Source organism: Somniosus microcephalus, chromosome 14, assembly GCF_052327205.1.
Source record: "Somniosus microcephalus isolate GS21.2 chromosome 14, FLI_Smic_1.0, whole genome shotgun sequence".
In the NCBI taxonomy this organism is placed as follows: domain Eukaryota; kingdom Metazoa; phylum Chordata; class Chondrichthyes; order Squaliformes; family Somniosidae; genus Somniosus; species Somniosus microcephalus.
In genome coordinates this window covers 80,485,967-80,502,477 of record NC_141000.1, presented here as the reverse complement: position 1 = coordinate 80,502,477, position 16,511 = coordinate 80,485,967, and the positions used below count along the sequence as shown (strand labels likewise).

General features: G+C 47.2%; 1 protein-coding gene across 3 annotated transcripts in view; it reads right to left on the bottom strand.

Moving 5' to 3' along the window:
• Positions 1-16,511, bottom strand: part of man1a2 (mannosidase, alpha, class 1A, member 2) — a 151,675-nt gene that overhangs the window by 66,131 nt on the left and 69,033 nt on the right. For all 3 annotated transcript variants that reach the window (XM_086006775.1, XM_086006778.1, XM_086006776.1), the window contains exon 3: positions 1,696-1,792. In XM_086006775.1, coding sequence (XP_085862901.1) covers positions 1,696-1,792 — 97 coding nt within the window. The remainder of the gene's footprint in view (positions 1-1,695; positions 1,793-16,511) is intronic.

Genomic DNA, 16,511 nt, shown 5'->3' with positions numbered 1-16,511 from the left:
CTGCCACTGTCCCTTTTATTCCATGGTCTTCAACTTTGCTGGCAAGCCTATTATGTGGCACTTCGTCGAACACCTTTTGGAAATCCATGTACACCACGTCAACTACATTACCCTCATCAACCCTCTCTGTTACCTCATCAAAAAACTCGATCAAGTTAGTAACTTATTCACTTATGGTGACTGTTACATTTAAAACAAAGTTTACAGGGATCATAAATGTGAGAAATTCCTTTATTTAACCCCTTTGCAAGAATATTTTCAAGATGGTAACCAGATATCCGAGTACATGTCACAGTGTGCTAACATAGCGAAGTTCCATAAAACCCTCTTCCCCCAAAGTCCAATTAAACGAAATGCAACATCAAATATAACAAAGTGTGGCACATTGGAACATTGAGTTATGGCCAGCAGTGGAATATGATAAATGTATCTACTCATTAAATGTCAGGCAATAACTGATTAATCAGAAGTTATCTTGTCAATCTCATATGGGGAACAAACATTAAATAGCACAAATTAACATACCATCTCTAAGCAGAGATAACCCAAGTAGAATTGATGATTGATATAAACCAGATGGAAGTCGCAGACAGGTTAAAAAGGATCAAAACAAATAAATTCCCAGGGATAGATTGATCCAAGAGTACTGAGAGGGAAGAGGAAATTTGGGAGACGTTGAACACTGGAAAGTCACCAGTAGACTGCAAGTAGGCTAACATGGTACCTTTTTTCAAAAAGAGGAACAAAGCAGGTCCATACAATAACCCAGTAAAAAGCAATAGACATGGAGACAGAAGGGGAAGTCCCTGCCTGACTAACCTCATTTGAGGAGGCGACATCCCAAGTGCATAGTGGAAAGTCTCAAGATGTGCGGTGTACCTAGGCGTCCAAAAACCACATGACAAAGTTCTACACAAAAGGTTACTAGTTATAGTCATTGTCGTGGAAAATCAGGATAAACTTTGGGAATGGATAAGAAATTATCTGAAGGGTAGAAAACAGCAAGTTATATCAGAAGGGGAGGTGCCTCAGGGGTCAGTATTGAAATACCTACTGTTTCCAATTTACATCAATGACTTGGATACAGAAAATCAATGCAAATTTGCAAGCAATGCCAAACAAGGGGGAGGCAGTTGATTCTGTGGAGAATATACAAGTTGGTAGAGCAAAGGCAGAATTACTGTACCTCCTCACTTGGTGTCATCTGAAAATTTGGATATACTACTCGCTATTCCTTCATCCAAATCAATATGGTGAAAAGCTGTGGCCTCAGTACAGATCCCTGGAGAACATCACTTGTCACATCCCGGCAATCAAAAAATAAACCTTTCATCCTTACTGTCTGTCTCCTACCTCGCAACCAATTACCGACCCATGTCACATGGTTACCTCCAATTACATACGCTCTCGTTTTTGCTAATAATCAGTAATTTTGCCACAATTGATGCCAAACTAACAGGTCTCCAGTTACCTCATTTCTCCCACCCTCCCTAAATAATGCACATCTTGTAAATAAACTAATTTATAATTATTTAAATAATCACATATCATAATGATAATTAAATAAAGCATGTCTCAGTCTGTCTTTACAGCATTTGAACTAAAAGCAAGTCTTCATATTTTCTAAGTTGCCAAAGGAAAAAAGGTATGGAAAATGCAAATAATAGATGTTTGACTAAATATCCAGATACTTACCAAATATATTGGTGGAATGGCCCTTCCTGGAAAGTGGTTTCAACTCATTGTGTCCCCAAGCATACTGTCTATAGTTGCCCCAAGCATGCTTCATCATCTGCAAAAAGAGAAAATTAATTTTTCACACCTAATTTTAATGATCTTTCTGCAATTAAAATGAATAAAATTATAAAAACAGTCTGTTGATGTAAATTTCAAGGCCAAGTGACTCCAACTACATCAACACAAGGTTTTTCCCCAATATGCTCAATTTCACAGATATAATGACAATATTATGCAGTACTTAAAGGTTTCACTTTTTGTATACATGTAGTCAGATGTATATGCTTAAAAGTCATCCATCCAAAGCCTGCTGCAATATAACCAATTTAAAAACTTCATATTAAGAGCTTTATTTTCAGTTGTCAACTGGTCCTATCCCAGTATGCCTAGAGGCACAGACCTAAGGCGCTGAGTGTAACCACAGGTCGCAAGATTAACGGAGTGCATCATAAACAGAGTGGGAAGCTGAGAATTTGGCGAGAGTGGGAATTCAGTGTAGACGGGAAAAGAGGTGCTCCTTTTTGCCTTTTAACACTTGCAGTGGTTTGTATAAGCTTGAGGCAGTATGTATTTAAAACTAAGAACCTATAACTAATGCTTTATTAAATTAATATTAATTAATTTAAAAAACACTAAAAAATAAACCAAGTGAATTAATTTCATGAAACTTTAATTAAATATATAAAACAAGGTTAGATAGAGATGGCCGTGCAGGAGATGTGCCGCATCTGCAGCATGTGGGAGTTTATGGAGAGCAGCGCGATCCCAGGCAACCACATCTGCAGCAAGTGGCTGCAACTCGAGGAACTTCGGCTCAGAGTTGTTGAGCTGGTGCAGACATTACGATGCATTGGGGAGGGGGAAGAGTTACCTGAACATTTTACATAACATAAGATAACATAAGTAGGAGCAGGAGTAGGCCATACGGCCCCTCGGGCCTGCTCCGCCATTCAATAGGATCATGGCTGATCCGAACCCAGACTCACGTCCACTTCCCTGCCCGCTCCCCGTAACCCCCAATTCCCTCATCAGCTAGGAAACTGTCTATTTTGACCCAGTCACACCCCTGAGGTTAGGTAGTGGTTTAGATTTGGTTAGTGGTCAGGGACAGGAAGATGTGACTGCAACTCAAGCAGGTAAGGGGACTTCAGATGCAGTGGTGGTGGCGCCTTAGCCTTTGCCATTGTCCAACAGGTACGAGGTACTTGTTACCAGTGTGGATGAGAACAAAGACTACAGGGAGGATGGGCAAATGGACCACAGCACCTGGCGAATCAAATAACTGGGCTGGGGCCAACGTCCTGGCAAATCAAATAACTAGGGCAGTATATAGGGATTTAAACTAATAAGGGTGAGGGAGGATTCAGGTAAGGGTAAATTTATACGTCTGAAGAGAAAAGTTAAGGCTGCAGAGCAGAGAAGCGATTTGGGTAAAATCAAGCAGATGTTGTCAGGAAGGGACAGAGAATTTAATAACGGTAATAGGGCATTAGCGACTAAGGCCACATCAGGGAAAAATAGTAAAAAGTTAAAATTAAAGGCGCTGTATCTGAATGCACAAAGCATTTGTAACGAGATAGATGAATTAATGGCACAGAGATAAATGGGTTTGATCAAGTAGCCATTACTGAGACGTGGTTGCAGGGTGACCAAGGTTGGAACTAAATATTCCAGGGTTCGTGACTTTTAGAAAAGATAGGCAAAATGGAAAAGGAGGTGGGGTAGCCCCGATAATAAAGGATAAGATAAAGGCAGTAAAGAGAAAGGATCTTAGCCCAGAAAATCAGGATGCAGAATCAGTATGGGTGGAGCTAAGAAATAAAGGGCAGAAAACACCGGTGGGTGGAGATTGTAGGCCCCCTAACAGCAATCTTAGTGTTGGACAGAGTAGAAATCAGGAAATTAGAGGAGCATGTAAAAAAGGATAGAGACAGAGTAAAAGAACAAGGAAGTTCTGATGAATCTTTATAAAACACTGGTTCAGCCTCAACTGGAGTATTTTGTCCAATTCTGGGCACTGCACTTTAGGAAGGATGCGAAGGCCTTAGCGAGGGTGCAGAAAAGATTTACAAGAATGGTTCCAGGGATGAGGGACTTCAGTTACGTGGATACACTAGCGAAGCTGGGGTTGTTCACATTATAGCAGAGAAGGTTGAGAGGAGATATGATAGAAGTGTTCAAAATCATAATGTGTCCAGACAGAATAGATAGAGATAAACTATTCCCACTGGCAGAAGAGTTGAGAACCAGAGGACACAGATTTACGGTGCTTGGCAAAAGAACCAAAGGCGACATGAGGAAAAACTTACACAGCGAGTGGTTAGGATCTGGTAATGCGCTGCCTGAAAGGGTGGTGGAGGTAGACTCAATCGTGGCTTTCAAAAGGGAATTAGATAAGTACCTGAAGGAATAATATTTGCAGGGCTACAGGGTAAGGGCGGGGGAGTAGGACTAGCTGAAGTGCTCTTGCAGAGAGCTGCACGGGCTCGATGGGCCGAATGTCCTCCTCCTGTGCTGTAACCATTCTATGATTCTAAGGTATTGCAATAATCCTGGGGGACTTTAATCTTCATATAGACGGGGGAAACTAAATTCGCAAAAGTAGCGGGAGGACGAATTCACGGAACACATTAGAGACAGTTTTCTAGAACAATAGGTCAAGGAACCAAATAGGGAAAAGGCTATTTTACACCTAGTATTGTGTAATGAGACAGGGTTAATTCGTAATCTTATAGTAAAAGATCCTCTGGGGAAGAGTGACGATATGATGAATTTCATATAGGGTCGGAATATGCCTCCGACCTGAAAATAAATCCGAACTGCTGGCTCCCGGGCTTTGGAAACTTCGGGTCCTGGGCCTGCAGGCATACGCCTGCGTAAAGGCCCATGGATCTCAGACGCAGGCGGTTCAGAAGCGTCCCTGGGATCACGTGGGCCAGGTCCTCCCATCAGAAAGGAGGATTCCATTGCTGTCATTTCCGAACAGAATCCCCTAACGACAAGCAATGGAATCCCCAAATAATTAAAGAATTTACACAATTCTAATGAAATGTTCAGCAGCAACAGCAGCTTGTATTTATATAGCGCCTTTAACGTAGTAAAACGTCCCAAGGCGCTGCACAGGAGTATTTTAAGACAAAACATTTGACACCGATCCACATAAGAATAAATTAGGGCAGGTGACCAAAAGCTTGGTCAAAGAGGTAGGTTTTAAGGCGCGTCTTAAAGGAGGAAAGAGAGGTAGTGAGGCGGACAGGTTTAGGCAGGGAATTCCAGAGCTTAGGGCCTAGGCAACAGAAGGCACGGCCACCAAAGGTTGAACGATTATAATCAGGGATCCTCAAGAGGGCAGAATTAGAGGAGCGCAGATATCTCGGGGGGGGGGGGGGGCTGAAGGAGATTACAGAGGTAGGGAGAGGCGAGGCCATGGAAGGATTTGAAAACAAGGATGAGAATTTTGAAATCGAGGCACTGCTTAACCAATGTAGGTCAACGAGCACAGGGGTGATGGGCGAATGGGATTTGGTGCGAGTTTGGACACGGGCAGCCAAGTTTTGGATGTACTCAAGTTTACGTAGGGTGGAATGTGGGAGGCCAGCCAGGAGTGCATTGGAATAGTCAAGTCTAGAGGTAACAAAGGCATGGATGAGGGTTTCAGCAGCGGATGAGCGGAGGCAAGGACGGAGGCAAGGGCGGAGGCAGGTGGTGTTACTGAGGTGGAAGTAGGCAGTCTGTGTTATGCTGCGGAAACTCATTTCAGGGTCAAATATGACACCAAGGCCTAGAAATTGGGTATAGCCCCGCTTGGGGTGTTAGAATTGGCGCAGCGCAAAGTTTATAGCCAGACGCAACTTATCGCCACCTGGCGCGATATTGGGTTGCATCGCCCCTAAAGGTGATTGAGGCGCGAATTCAGGCGTTACACGGGACTCCTAAGGCGCTAAACTTCCGGCGCAACCCAATATCGGAGCGGACGGGCGCAGCGCAGGTGCTCTCAATTACCGATGACCACGAGACTTCCAGGCGCCGGCTAGCTCTTAAAGGGGTGGGTCAGTCAGCTTCAGCATCCACACTCTGCGCCTTGCAGGCCTCAGAATTGGCGCAGGCCCTTCTCTGGCGCTAAAAACTTGGACCAGATGGAGAAGGTGAGACAGAGAGCAGAGCGCTTCACCAATGAGACTCTGCAGCAATTGGTGGCCGCAGTGGAGCGCCGGCGAGATGTTCTCTACCCAGACAATGGCAGGAGGCCGAATCATAAGGACTACCGACGAGCTTGGAGGGATGTATGCCAGAGGGTCAACTCCAGCAGCATGGTGACCAGGAGCCCTGTCCAATGCAGAAAGAAATTCAAGGACCTCACTCGGGTCGTGAGGGTGAGTGTTGTTTCTGCAAACTTCTGCATCCCTTCATTTGCACCTGACTTTATGGCTACAGGGTGACCTGTGCCCCATTGGCCATCTGCCAGCAAGCACCCATGGCCCTTTCTGGGCACACACATGCACATTTGACTCAAGGCGTCATGTAAGGGCTCTTGCACCATGGGGGGCATGAGATGATCACTCAGGGCATCATGCAAGGGCTCTTCCACCATGGGGGGCATGAGATGATCACTCAGGGCATCAGGTAACATAACTTCCCCTCCTTTCCCCTGCAGTCCAAGCTGGCGAGGATTGGCAAAGACCAGCTTCGCACCGGTGGAGGACTTCCACAAGTGGTCACTCTCACGGATCTCGAGGAGAGAGTCCACCAGATTCTTGGAGGACGTCTGAGTGATCCTGTAACCACTGCAGCTGCCAACCCCATTGTCGACAGCGTTTGTAAGGTTCTCACCTTTTACAACTGTCTCCTTCCACTTGTTCCCCCCGCCAGCATGCTTTCTCACTGTGGACCCATGTCATAGCCTTGCCGCAATCTGGCATCCCTTGCTGCCAAGCTGTCCTTTTGCTAAAGCCACTCTTCCACCTCCCTGCTTTCAGATGCTGCATCACCAGCTCGGGAGCCGGGCCCTCAAGCTGCCAGTGCCAGTGCCTCCAAAGGCTCAATGAGAAAAGTACTGTCCAACAGAAGGTCAGCAACTCTCTCCAGCAACGATCAGAATGGCCAACCCAAATGGCTGCAGCTTTTATACTAGTGCTGTCCCCTTTAAATAGCGCCCCCCGAGTCCGAGAAGGGCCTGGGAACGCTCCATCCAACTGTCACTAATAGCGCCAGGCGGAAAGGTTGCGGGCGCCACCGAATATCCGGTCCGGGGCGCCAAAAAGGCGTTGCACACTGAAATGACGTCATGATCTGCCTGCGGGTGCGCGCAAAGACTTAGCACCGGCGCTAAAAGGATTCTCAATATGGGAGGTGGCGCTATATTCACTGCGCCCACCCGAAAATTGGGTAACGCCCCAATTCTCGGGCTCTTTAGGCGCTAATCGCTGGCGCTACCAACCGAATGTCTAGGCCCAAGGTTGCGAACAGTGTGGTTCAGCCTCAGACAGATGTTAGGGAGAGGGATGGAGTCAGTGGCTAGGGAACGGAGCTTGTGGCGGGGACAGAAAATAATGGTTTCGGTTTTCCCAAAATTTAATTGGAGACATTTTTGCTCATCCAGAACTGTACGTCAGACAAGCAGTCTGACAAATTAGACCAGCTCCGATGGACAGGCCACATTGTCCGCATGCCCGATACGAGACTCCCGAAACAAGCGCTCTACTCGGAGCTCCGACATGGCAGGTGGGCAGAGGAAACGCTTCAAGGACACCCTCAAAGCCTCCTTGGAAAAGTGCAATATCCCCTCCAACACCTGGGAATCCCTGGCCCAAGACCGCTCAAAGTGGAGGAGAAGCATCCGGGAAGGCGGCGAACACCTCGAGTCTCTTCGCTGGGAGCAAGCGGAATCCAAGCGCAAACAGCGGAAAGTGCGCACGTCAACCCAAGCACCCCACCCACCCGCCCCTTCAACCACCATCTGCCCCACCTGTGACAGAGACTGGAGGTCCCACATTGGAGCCAGTCACCCGAGAACTAATTTTTAGCGTGCAAGCAAGTCATCCTTGGTTCCGAGGGACTGCCTAAGAAGAGGGTTCATGGGATTGGGGGTAAAAAGTAGAATGGATTGAGGATTGGTTAACAGACAGAAAACAAAGAGCAGTAATAAACAAGTTATTTTTGGGATGGCAGCATGTAACTAGTGGAATGCTGCAAGGAACAATGGTAGGAGCCTCAGCTATTTACAATCTAGATCAATAACTTAGATGAGGGGGCTCGAGTGCAATGTATCCAAGTTTGCTGACGATACAAAGCTAGATGGGAAATTAAGCTGTGAGGAGGATGCAAAGTGACTGCAAAGGGATATAGACCAGTTAAGTGATTGGACAAAAAGGTGGCAGATGGAGTACATAATGTGGGGTAGTGTGAAATTACCCAATTTGGTAGGAAGAATGGAAAAGAGGATAATTTTTTTAAAAGCTGAGAGACTAGTCAATGTTGGTACTCAGAGATTTGGGGGTACTTGTACACACATCACAGAAAGTTACCATGCAGGTACAGCAAGCAATTAGGAAGGCAAATAGTATGTTATACTCCAACCCCTTGAAATAAAGGCCAAGAGAAAGGAAGTCTTGCTGCAGTTATATAGGGCTTTGGTGAGGCCACACCTGGAGTACTGTGCACAATTTTGGTCTCTTTACCCAAGGAAGGATATACTTGCCTTAGAGGGGTTGCAACAAAGGTTCAGTAGATTGATTCCTGGGATGAGAGAGCTGTTCTGAGGAGAGATTGAGCAAAATGGGCCTATACTCACTGGCGTTTAGGTGAATGAGAGGTAATCTCATTGAAACGTATAAAATTCTTAGAGGGCTTGACAGGGTGGATGATGAGGCCGTTTCCCCTTGCTCGAGAGTTTAGGAATGGGGTCATAGCCTCAGGATAAGGGGTCGGCCTGAGATGAGGAGAAATTTCTTCATTGAGAGTTTTGAATCTTTAGAATTCTCTACCCCAGAGGGCTGTGGATGCTCAGTCAATGAGTATATTCAAGACTGAGATCGATAGATTTTTGGGCACTAAGGGAATCAAAGGATATGGGGATCGGGCGGGAAAGTGGAGTTGTTGAAGTTCAACCATGATCTTTTTGAATAGCGGAGCAGGCTCGAGGAGCTGTAGGGCCTACGCCTGCTCCTATTTCTTAGGTAAGGTGAGCATGAATTTCATAAAATCATAGAAATTTACAGCACAGAAGGAGGCCATTCAGCCCATCATGTCTGCCGGCCGAAAAAGAGCTATCCAGCCAAATGCTCTTTCCAGCTCTTGGTCCGTAGCCCTGTAGGTTACGGCACTTTAAGTGCATATCCAAGTACTTGTTAAATGCGATGAGGGTTTCTGCCACCACCACCCCACCCTTTCAGGCAGCGAGTTCGAGGCCCCCTCACCCTCCGAGTGAAAAAAAGTTCTTCTTAACTCCCCACTAATCCTTCTACCAACTACTTTAAATCTATGCCCCCTGGTTATTGACCTCACTGCGAAGGTCCTTCCTATCTACTCTATCTAGGCACCTCATAATTTTATACACCCCAATTAAGTCTGCCCTCAGCCTCCTCTGTTCCAAAGAAAACACCCTCAGCCTATTCAATCTTTCCTCATAGCTAAAATTCTTCAGTCCTGGCAACATCCTTGTAAATCTCCTCTGTACCCTCTCCAGTGCAATCATGAATTTCTAATCCATCTTTGATTTATTTTCTTTATTAAAAAAATGCCTGTAACTGAACAATGTAGCATTCAATGCTACAATAACAGCCATTAATAGGTTTAGCTTCAGGGCACTGCAATACCACACACAGATACAGATTTTAATTCCAGCTTTAACTCGGTTGTACTCAGGCAGCCAACCAACTAAACTGTGAAATCTGAATCGGATGGCCGGTGCAAAACTGAGCAGTGGCAAGATGACTTGATTTAAAAACCAATACAAGTGAACATTGACAATATTTATGACTCAGCATCCATTCTGGCGGCAACATTGCTAGATAACTTCAGTTTCCTTTTCCCTTCACTTCCAAAGCCTTTTAGTAAAAGCTCATTTTTTTAGGGGATGGGAGAAAGTGGAAAGAAGTAGCTAAAAAGGCAAACTGTTCTGCCATTTTGCCAAACCCTTTACATGCGACACTTATTAAACCCAAAATTGGCAGCAATAGTTACTGCTTGATGACTACAATATCTATTGTTGTGTGTGACTAAGAAATATGAATATGAATAAACCAAATGAAATTTTGTAAAGCAAATACAGTAGCCTGTTTGCTACATGTTTTTAACTTGTCAAGAGTATTTACTTTTCAGGAATGTAAAATAAAATATTAAAACTTTGTATACAAATGTCTTTAATTGTAGTTATTTTCCAAATAAATATCTTATCACACTTTAATTTCTTGTAATTTTAGAGTAAAAAATGTTGTAGACTTTACACAATAGGTGGTAGTACATAAATTAAATCAAGTTCACAAATTATTGATTTAATTTTCAAGCTGCACTAGATATTTCTCCTGTACATATATACACAATATCTGGCAATGTACTGTAGTGTTGTTCAGCTTCAAAAAGAACACCCTTGTTACCCGAGCTCTCGTGTCCCCCTGGTCTTCAGATAATGACCACTATCAGACTGTGTAGCTTAATCTATAATCTACCAATCAATTTATACTGCTAATAATATAAACCTAGCAGGAGCAAAATAGTCAACACACCAAATTCCACTAGATTACATTTAATTTACAACTTTTCAGTACATAAAATAATAAAAGCCTCAACTCACCAACACCCTGAAAAGCTGAATGTGGACCAGTGACCCCCCCATAGCACAAAATTATTGGGTCGAGTCGACCCCAAAGCTTTAACTTGTGCACTTACACAAGAAATGCTGAACTGCCCATGAAGGAGCTTGGATGACTTGCCTGCTGCAAGAAAACCTCCCCCCTTCCTCCCAAGAGGTGGATCACTGACTAGATGCATCTCTTTCACAGTTTCTATAAGTTATTTCACAAATAATGACAATTTCCTGACCTGAGAGAGCATAAAAAGTCACCGATATTGTCTGATAATAATTGCATATTTCAACACCCAATCTTTCAGAGCCATTTGTTTGTATGGTTGGAACCAGCCAGCCCTCTCAGCAGATGACAGGCACACCTGAAACTGCCTTTAACCTTCAGCCAGATTTGTGAACCAACAAAGGAACCAAGTCTGCAGCAATCAATTAATAATAATGAAAAATAAAAATTCTTGTTTCTTGATAAGGTAAATCAGGAAAACCCATTTCCACTGACCAGAGAGTCTGTAACTAGAGGGCAGAAATTTATCATCATAAAATTAAATGAAAGAGGAGGTTAGAATTTTATTTTCAAAGAGGGTTGTTGGGACATGGAATGCCCGACTGGAAACAGTGGTGGAACTAGAACCCATAAAAATATTTGAAAGGAAAATGGAGTAATATTTGAAAAAAGAAAATGTTAAAAGAGTACAAGGCGATGGCAGGCAAATGGAACAAAGTGGCTAGTTCTTTGAGAGAGCCGGCACAGTTAGAGAGCCGGCACAGTTAGAGAGCCGGCACAGTTACAATGGGGTGAATCAACAACAACAACAAAAACTTGTATTTATATAGCGCCTTTAAAGTAGTAAAATGTCCAAGGAGTATTTTAAGACAAAAAAATTTGACATTGTCTCTCTCTACACTGTAAAATTCTATATTAACTAAGACAGATTCCCAATTTGTCACAAGGAGTTTACAACAAAATCAGTTAATCAGAATATAAACAAGTGTAGAAAGAAAGATGTATCTAAACTTTCAACTTCAAAAAGCTTGAAATCAAATAGTCAACTGAAAAACTACTAACTTTTGTCCTTAAATTTATTATCACGCTTTATTGGTGCAAATGTTTAATAAATCAGTTTGGCATTAAGATATCTACAATTGGAGACACTACTTCATTTACCATTCATTTTATTACAATACCTAAGGACATCCCTAGTGTTTAAAAGGAAAGTGAACAATATTTGTTTAAAATTTTTTTTATAACGTATGGGAAAGGGTTTTTTTCCCCCAAGAGAGCTGGCATAGGTGCGATGGTCCAAATGGCCTCCTTCTGTGCTGTAAAATTCAATGATTTTACATTCTCATATCTATTTGCCATGAAGTAGCATGTAGAGGAGAAAGAAAAGGGGGCCAAGGATAGGCTCTTTGGGTACTTCAAAGGTAGCAGTAAAGGAGGTGGGAAGAGAAGATATTGGTGAAGATGCTCCGGCTATGATTGGATTGAACCAAGCGAGGGTTATCCCACTTAGCTAGACAACAGAGGAAAGGTGTTGGAGAAGAATGGTGTGATTGACAATGTCAAAGGCTGCAGGGAGGACGAGGAGGACGAGGAGGGATAATGCACCATGGTAATAGTCACAGAGGATGTTATTTGTCACTTTAACTAGGGCTGTTTCACTGCTGTGGCAGTGACAAAAACCTGACTGGCGAGATACAAACATGCAGTTGAAAGAAAGATGGGCATCAATTTGGGAGACGACAACATCTATAAAAGCATAAAAACTGGAAAAACGTTTAACATTTACTTGTAAAGCCACTGGCAATTTACTTCTGTTGGTAAAAAATGCTATTAAAAAATATAGCATGAGCACCTGTGTGCACAGGAAAACAACTTGCATTAAAATCCAAAACCTGAAACCTGAATCTCTTTGGGAGAAAAATGAAACAAATTAAAAAGTTAAGTGGAAATAACAGTACAGGAAACTTTCGATTTACCGGCACCTAAATAACCGGAAATCTCAGTTAACCGGCAAAATTCAGGAGTAGGTTCAGGTAAGTTTTACTACATATTGTACTTGCCTTCCTCGATCTGTTGCTGTGCAAGGGTGTGGCTGCAGCTGTCGCTACGCTACAGAGACGCTTGGAACTTGTGGCCATTGTTCTGAACCTGTTGCTAAGCAACAGGGTTTGTTGCTTTATACGGAGCTCTCAGCTCTCTGTATCTTTTACTATAGCTTTCGGTTATCCGGAATTTTTGATCAACCGGCACCACATCAGTCCCGTCGGTGCCAGATAAAAAAAAGTTTCCTGTACTGCCATATTATGGTTAGACTTTCCATGTACAATGCACACTTTTCCTGATTTTATTTTCCTTGTGTGCATATACATTTAAGTGCAAGCACACCAAGAAAATGTAGTGAGGCATTTAAAGGTATTCATACTTTTTTGGTTTGTTCTCGCAGATAAATGTTCAAGAAAAAAAAAATCTATAAACTTAGAAATTTAGTGTTTCAAGATCACAGCTTGGCTTTTCTTCTATCCTTGCCTTTATTTTTTTCTCATTTACCTATTTTATTATTTTGCCTCCTATACTGGTATGTTGATATTTTCTCCTTTAAAGTACAGGTCAGAAGTGAGGATGTTTGCTGATGATTGCACAGTATTCAGTGCCATTCACAACTCCTCAGATAACGAAGCAGTCCATGCCCACATGCAGCAAGACCTAGACAACATGCAGGCTTGGGCTGATAAGTGGCAGGTAACATTCGTGCCAAGCAATGAGTATCTCCAACAAACACCGCCCCTTGACATTCAACGGCATTACCATTGCCGAATCCCCCACCATCAACATCCTGGGGGGTTCACCATTGACCAGAAGCTTAACTGGACCAGCCACATAAATACTGTAGCAACAAGAGGTCAGAGGCTGGGTATTCTGCGGCGAGTGACTCACCTCCTGACTATCCAAAGCCTTTCCACCATCTACAAGGCACAAGTCAGGAGTGCGATGGAATACTCTCCACTTGCCTGGGTGAGTGCAGCTCCAACAACACTCAAGAAACTCAACACCATCCAGGACAAAGCAGCCCGCTTGATTTGCAGCCCACCCACCACAAACATTCACTCCCTCCACCACCAGCATACCGTTGCTGCAGTGTGTACCATCTACAAGATGCACTGCAGAAACGCGCCAAGACTTCTTTGGCATCACCTCCCAAACCCGCGACCTCTACCACCTAGAAGGACAAGGGCAGCAGGTGCATGGGAACACCACCACCTCCAAGTTCCCCTTCAAGTCACACATCATCCTGACTTGGAAGTGTATCGCCATTCCTTCATCTTCGCTGGGTCAAAATCCTAGAACACCTCCCGAACAGCACTGTGGGAGTACCTTCACCACAGGGACTGCAGCAGTCCAAGGCGGCAGCTCACCACCACCACCTTCTCAAGGGCAACTAGGGATGGGCAATAAATGCTGGCCTTGCCAGCGATGCCCAAATCCCATGAACAAATAAAAAGTGTCATCACAAATCTGGAGGGCACTTAAACCAAGACACAAAGTGGAATTAGAGCTGTACTCAAATATATTATACTATCTGAAGTGCCCGGCGGTGCCGAGGGATTTTTGAGGGCATGTTGTTGTTGGGAGAGAGCGAGAGCGCGACTGGGGGGGAAAGAGAGAGAGCGACTGGGGGGAGGGAGGGGGAGGAAGGGGGAGGGGGAGGGAGAGGAAGGGGGAGGAAGGGGGAGGAAGGAAGGGGAGGGGGGGAGGAAGGGGGAGGGGGAGGGAGAGGAAGGGAGAGAAGAGGAAGGGAGAGGAAGGGGGAGGGGGAGGAAGGGGGAGGAAGGGGGAGGGGGAGGGGGAGGGGGAGGAAGGGGGAGGGGGAGGAAGGGGGAGGGGGAGGAAGGGGGAGGGGGAGGAAGGGGAGGGGGAGGAAGGGGGAGGAAGGGGGAGGAAGGGGGAGGAAGGGGGAGGGGAGGAGGGGAGGAAGAGGGGGAGGAAGGGGGAGGGGAGGAAGGGGGAGGGGGAGGAAGGGGGAGGAAGGGGGAGGGGGAGGGGGAGGAAGGGGGAGGGGGAGGAAGGGGGAGGGGGAGGGAGAGGAAGGGAGAGGAAGAGGGAGGGGAGGAAGGGGGAGGGGAGGGGGAGGAAGGAAGGGGAGGGGGGAGGAAGGGGAGGGGGGAGGGAGGAAGGGGGAGGAAGGGGGAGGGGGAGGAAGGGGGAGGGGGAGGAAGGGGGAGGGGGAGGAAGAGGGGGAGGAAGGGGGAGGGGGAGGAAGGAAGGGGCAGGGGGGAGGAAGGGGGAGGGGGGAGGAAGGGGGAGGAAGGGGGAGGGGGGAGGAAGGGGGAGGAAGGGGGAGGGGGGGAGGAAGGGGGAGGGGGGGAGGAAGGGGGAGGGGGAGGGGGGAGGAAGGGGGAGGGGGAGGAAGGGGGAGGGGGAGGAAGGGGGAGGGGGAGGAAGGGGGAGGAAGGGGGAGGGGGGAGGAAGGGGGAGGGGGGAGGAAGGGGGAGGGGGGAGGAAGGGGGAGGGGGAGGAAGGGGGAGGAAGGAGGAAGGGGGAGGAAGGAGGAGGGAGGAAGGGGGAGGGGGAGGAAGGAGGAAGGGGGAGGGGGGAGGAAGGAGGAAGGGGGAGGGGGAGGAAGGGGGGGAAGGGGGAGGGGGAGGGGGAGGAAGGGGGAGGGGGAGGAAGGGGAAGGGGGAGGAAGGGGGAGGAGGGAGGAAGGGGGAGGGGGGAGGAGGGAGGAAGGGGGAGGGAGGAGGAAGGGGGAGGAAGGGGGAGGGGGGGGGGAGGAAGAGGAAGGGGGGAGGAAGGGGAGGGGGGAGGAAGGGGAGGGGGGAGGGGGGAGGAAGAGGAAGGGGGGAGGAAGGGGAGGGGGGAGGAAGGGGAGGGGGGAGGAAGGGGAGGGGGGAGGGGGGGAGGGGGGAGGAAGGGGAAGGGGGAGGGGGGAGGAGGGAGGAAGGGGGAGGGAGGAGGAAGGGGGAGGAAGGGGGAGGGGGGGGAGGGGGGGGAGGGAGGGGGGAGGAAGAGGAAGAGGGGAGGGGGGAGGAAGGGGAGGGGGGAGGAAGGGGAAGGGGGAGGGGGGAGGAAGGGGGAGGGGGGGAGGGGGGGGGAAGGGGGAGGGGGAGGAAGGGGGAGGGGGAGGAAGGGGGAGGGGGAGGAAGGGGGAGGGGGGGGGAAGGGGGAGGGGGAGGAAGGGGGAGGGGGAGGAAGGGGGAGGGGGAGGAAGGGGGAGGGGGGAGGAGGGAGGAAGGGGGAGGGGGGAGGAAGGGGGAGGGGGAGGGGGAGGAAGGGGGAGGGGGGAGGAGGGGGGAGGGTGGAGGGAGGGGGAGGGGGAGGAAGGGGGAGGGTGGAGGGAGGGGGAGGGGGAGGAAGGGGGAGGGGGAGGAAGGGGGAGGGGGAGGGAGGGGGGGGGAGGGGGAGGGAGGGGGAGGAAGGGGGAGGGGGGAGGAAGGGGGGGAGGAAGGGGGAGGAAGGGGGAGGGGAGAGGAAGGGGGAGGGGGGGAAAAAGGAAAAATATCATATTGGGCAGAAACAACAAAAACCCAAAGCAAACTCAATTGCTACTTGGCCCTAAACAGACAATACAACATAGCTGATTACCTGACCATGGTAAAGGATAACAAACTGAGAAGAACCTTGACAAGGTACAGACTTAGCGAACATAGCCTAGCGATCGAAAAAGGCAGACACAGGCAGACCAGGCTGCCAAGAGAGGACAGGATATGCTCTCACTGCAGTCAGGGAGTGGTGGAGACAGAGATGCACTTCCTCACAGCTTGTGGAAAATATCAGGGCATCAGGGAGAATTTCTACCAAAAATTCTCACAAATATGCCCTGATTTCAGAAATCTGAATGACAACCAAAAACTCCCATTCCTACTGGGAGAGGAGAGAAGCTGTATAACACTGGCGGCACACTATGTTACAGCTTGCCATGAACAGAGGGACAACCAGTAAACTAAGAAAAGAATATATATAAACAATGCG